Consider the following 4,639-nt stretch of genomic DNA (forward strand, 5'->3'; position numbering starts at 1 on the left):
GCTGCAGTGATTCGCTTAACGATCGTGACAAAAGCATTCATACAGTCAAGCGCAATTCGCTCAGCAATCATTTTGCTTAGCAATGGACGTTCTGGCGTCACTTTCGGACGTAAGCTGAGGACTCCTTGCATTTCATCTCCTGCAAGCCAGAGGGGGCCACCCCTGTGACGTCTCTCAAGGACAGAGATGTGTAGGATGTAGATACAGATTTTAAACGGTACAAACTTAGAAAGCTGAGAGCAGTGAATTTGCTCTGGATTGCTGGTTTCCTGTTTCCTCTCCCCCCTCGGACGAAGCCGGCTCTGGCCACGTTTGGCCCCACTGCCGTGATAGGAGGTTGAAAGCCAGGGTGGAGGATGTGGCCTGGCTTGGAGAAGATAAAGCAAAGGGTTCAAAAGTTTGGAAAAAGAGGAGGCAGAACAGTCAGGATGTGGCTCCCGTTGCTTTCTTTGTCCCTCCCGTTCAGACCTTTTCCGCCCTTCGTTTCCTCTTCCTCTTCCTGTCCTGTAAAGATTTGGAAGAGTTGGGAACATCCTCACTTTTGGGGTAAACAGCATCCCGAGTGTTGCTTCTTCCAAAGTGGAGAGCAATTCACCCTCCGCACAAGTGATGTAGAAATGGATGACGAGGGTCTGATGGGTGGTCCTCGGCTTACGACCATTTGTTTAGCGACCGTTAGGAGTTACAAGGGAGAAAAAGTGACTTACCATCAGTTCTCATCGCAGTAGGGTACCGACAGTGGTTGCAAATTGAGGACTAACGCTAGTCCGCCCTGCTTCAAACCCTTCTGGGCACTGCAACAGCTAGTCCTCGACTTACAGCCACAATTCAGCCCAAAATTACCATTGCTAAGCGAGACATTTGTTCATTGAGCTTTGCCACATCTTACAACCTTTCTTTACCCAGGTGTTAATGAACCTCTGCAGTTGTTAAATTAGTTAAGACAGTTGTTAAGTGGCTTCCCCAGGGACTTTGCTTGTCAGACGGTCGCAAAAGGCGATCACGTGATTCCGGGATGCTGCAACTGTCACAAGTACATGTCAGTTGCCAAGCCTCTGAATTTTCCTCTTCAAGGAAAAAAACCAAGCGTGTCCAGCAGCCTTTTGAAAAAGCACCTTTGGGACAATCCTAACCCGGAGACCTTGATCGTTTGCATCCTTGCTGGCTCCTCTAAGTTCTTGAGGTCCAGATCCCCAATCGGTGACCCTGTTTTCTGCCGTTGTGTGTCCCGTCCAGGACTCTCAGCTGGTGATCGACGCCTTCAAATCCGGCTTTGAACCTCCGGGAGACGTCGACTTTGAAGACTTCACCCAGCCGATCAAGCGAGCCGTTTCGGAATCCAGTCTCTCCAACTCCAAAGAGGGCAAATCTGAATCCAGATTTTCAAGCAAGTCCAAGGGCAAATTGTGGCCGTTCATAAAAAAAAACAAGGTATATAACACTGTTTTTCCCGCGTACATTTTGGCCTCCTTGTTCACACTTTTGTACAGTAGTATTGCTACTTGTGAGTTTTTTTCTTTGAAATCCCAGCAGTGAAGTGTGTTTTTTTTTTCTCTTTTTCTCTCTTTCTCTCTTCTTCTTTTTTATTTTTTATTTTGAATAGAAATTAGTTTCTAAGAACTAATAGCTGATGGTCCTGTTTGAAATTTAATGTAACAATTTTCTTTTAATTGGCAAAGTTTGTTGTTTTTTTTAATTTTTCAATGCATTTTCTTTTGAAATTATGGTTCTTTTGATTATAATTTATGTTTAGCTTTTAATACCGAATTGATTTGAATTGGTTTAAAGTTAGTTTTGGCTCTGTTTCAGTTGTATCTTCGCCATGGTGGTTACGGGTAGTCCTCAACTTACGATCACAATTGAGCCCAAAATTTACGTTGCTAAGCAAGACATTTCTGAAGTGAGTTTTGCCCCATTTTACGACCTTTCTTGCCACCGTTGCTAAGCGAATCACTGCAGTTATTAAATTAGTAACCCGGTTGTTAAGTGAATCTGGCTTCCCCCATGGACTTTGTCAGATGGTCGCAAAAGGGGATCACGTCACCCCGGGACACTGCAACCGTCCTAAGTACATGCCAGTTGCCAAGCATCTGAATTTTGATCACGTGACCATGGGGATGCTGCAATGGTCACAAATGTGAAAATCATTTTTCAGTGCCGTTGTAACTTTGAACGGTCACTAAATGAACTGTTGTACGTTGAGGACTACCTGTATTTCTTTTCTTTTTTTTTTAAACTTTCCTGCTCAATTCTAAATAATTGCTGTCCCTTCTTTTTTTTTTTTTTTTCCCATGCCTGCCTCAGTTGCTTCTCTGGTTCCATTGCTCAACCCTTTCCAGCTAATTCAGTCATTTAGGGAAGCAGAAAGTCTTCCCCGGTGCCAATTTCTCCATTGTTAAATTGGGCTGGAATCATCTTCATTAGAACGTCATCCTTCCCGGTCCAACTAGGAAACATGATTTGTTTGCTCAACCTGCATGATCTCTCTTTCCACCAAACATTTGCTCCACTGTCCACGTCAGCTTTTGGAGGGTGGGCCCTTACGAAGCAGGGGCCAGAAACTCAGCAATGGGTCCTTCAACCCACCGTGTGACTTTTCCTTGTCCATGGCACCTGAAATGGTATTGAGATGGGAAAAGTGAGGAGAAGACCAACCCTTTTGAAGTTCAGCCCAGCTTTCGTGTCTCATTTGTGGTGGGACAGTATCTATGGGTACTTCTCGGCTAGCGTTTTTGGGGCAGAGAAGCAAATGTTTGGGATGGGCAGGCCTAACCCTCTTCACATGGACCAACTTCTCCTTTTCACCACCAGCATGATCAAAGCATGAATAAGACATGTTCTTGGGCTCTTCATCTTGCGTTGGGTTGACACCCCTTCTGCAGATGTAGGTTTCTCCCGTCCTCTTTTTTGCCTTCTACACCATTAGCCCCTGGTTTGGGTGTAGGATGAGATTGGACAAGTAGTCATCCACGCTTGCCCCTTGACCTTCACGTTACTGATGTCCGTGGTTGCACCTCGTTCTTTGATGTCCACCAGTGGTTTTCTTCAAACAATACAGAGGTATTCAACTCCCATAATTCTCAGCCACAATGAAATGGGCAACAGAATTCTGGTTGTTGAAGTTTGTAGATCTGGAGGGCGCTCCCAGAAATCTCAACGCAGACCAAATGTGGGTTGGAAAAACTGGGAACTGAAGTCCATTGTCTGAAGTATGTCTAGTTTAATGAAGAGAAGGACGAGGGGGGACATGATAGCAGTGTTCCAATATCTCAGGGGTTGCCATAAAGAAGAGGGAGTCAAGCTATTCTCCAAAGCGCCTGAAGGCAGGACGAGAAGCAACGGGTGGAAACTAATCAAGGAGAGAAACAATCTAGAACTAAGGAGAAACTTCCTGACAGTGAGAACAATTAACCAGTGGAACAACTTGCCTCCAGAAGCTTTGAATGCTCCAACACTGGAAGTTTTTAAGAAGAGACTGGACAGCCATTTGTCCGAAATGGTATAGGGTTTCCTGCCTGAGCAGGGGGTTGGACTAGATGACCTTCAAGGTCCCTTCCAACTTTACTATTATTATTATTATTATTAAGTCCATCTCTTCCGAATCCCAGAATTTTCAGCAATGGCGTGTTCACTGGGGAATTTGGGGGGGGGGTGTTGTCATTCCCCCACCTGGGGATGGACATCCTCGGGAGCTATCATTACCTGACCACCTAACATCATCAGTGCTGTGAGTGTGACTCTCTCCCTGTCTTTGTACAGTAGTTCAGAGTTTGGTTGTTTTCTTGCAGACATTCCACTACCCAGTTAGGTAACATCATCAGTGCTAGACAAGAGCTAGCTTCTCCCCAGTGCTACGTTCTAACACTGATGCTAGCAATAGCAATAGCCCTGAGACTTCTATACTGCTTCATAGTGCTCTGATCTACTGCCTATAAACAGGGAGAAAGCCGCACTCACTAGCACTGATGCTGTTAGCTAGTTGGGTCATGAAATGTCTGCAAGAAAACAACCAAACTCAGAGAGCACCAAGGACCTCACAATTCAATCCTGACCTACAAATATTCTCTTGGATCAGCACTTTCCAGTTTATTTAACACCGTAATTGGGAATGGAGGTTGGGAAACCATCTCTTTTTAGTTCCACGTTAGCTTCTCCTCCTGCATGCCGCATGGTGAGCAACCCCCAGCATCTTAATCACTTACTAAAAACGGCTTTTTGATCATGCCTTCCTTTGGGAAAAACGTTTCTTTTCCATTCAAGACGTCGAACCTCCCCCTCCTCTCGTTTTCTTCCTCTCTTTTTTCCCCAGCCACATTCTGCTTTGCTTCCCTGGTTTAAAAAACCCCATGACGTCAACGAGTTTTGCTTTTCTTTGCCCACCTTCGTGGCTGTTTTTTGGGAGGAGTTCTTCCAAAGTTTGATTTCAGCAGTTTTTTTTTTCCCCTATCTGTTTTGGTTTAGTTTTCCTTTTGGTGCTTGTAATTTTTGTGTGTGTGCTCTGTGCTTTGTTTTATTTTTTGTTCCAGGTTTGGTTTTTTTAACCTTTTGATTTCATTGTGTTGTTGTTGTTTTGTTTTCTTTTTTAATTCTATCACTTCTCCATCTCTTATACGTAGCTTATGTCCCTTTTAACACCCCC

At 44.6% G+C, this 4,639-nt stretch overlaps 1 protein-coding gene across 1 annotated transcript in view; it reads left to right on the forward strand.

Annotated features, from left to right (window-relative positions):
- Nucleotides 1-4,628, forward strand: part of LOC107291350 (formin-binding protein 1) — a gene marked incomplete at its 3' end in the record, with an annotated part of 20,338 nt that extends 15,710 nt beyond the window's left edge. The window contains exons 9-10 of the mRNA XM_015820342.1: nucleotides 1,237-1,431; nucleotides 4,617-4,628. Coding sequence (XP_015675828.1) covers nucleotides 1,237-1,431; nucleotides 4,617-4,628 — 207 coding nt within the window. The remainder of the gene's footprint in view (nucleotides 1-1,236; nucleotides 1,432-4,616) is intronic.
- Between the last annotated feature and the right edge of the window lie 11 nt (nucleotides 4,629-4,639).

The sequence above is a fragment of the Protobothrops mucrosquamatus genome, unplaced genomic scaffold (assembly GCF_001527695.2).
Source record: "Protobothrops mucrosquamatus isolate PMUCROS unplaced genomic scaffold, P.Mucros_1.0 scaffold1122, whole genome shotgun sequence".
In the NCBI taxonomy this organism is placed as follows: domain Eukaryota; kingdom Metazoa; phylum Chordata; class Lepidosauria; order Squamata; family Viperidae; genus Protobothrops; species Protobothrops mucrosquamatus.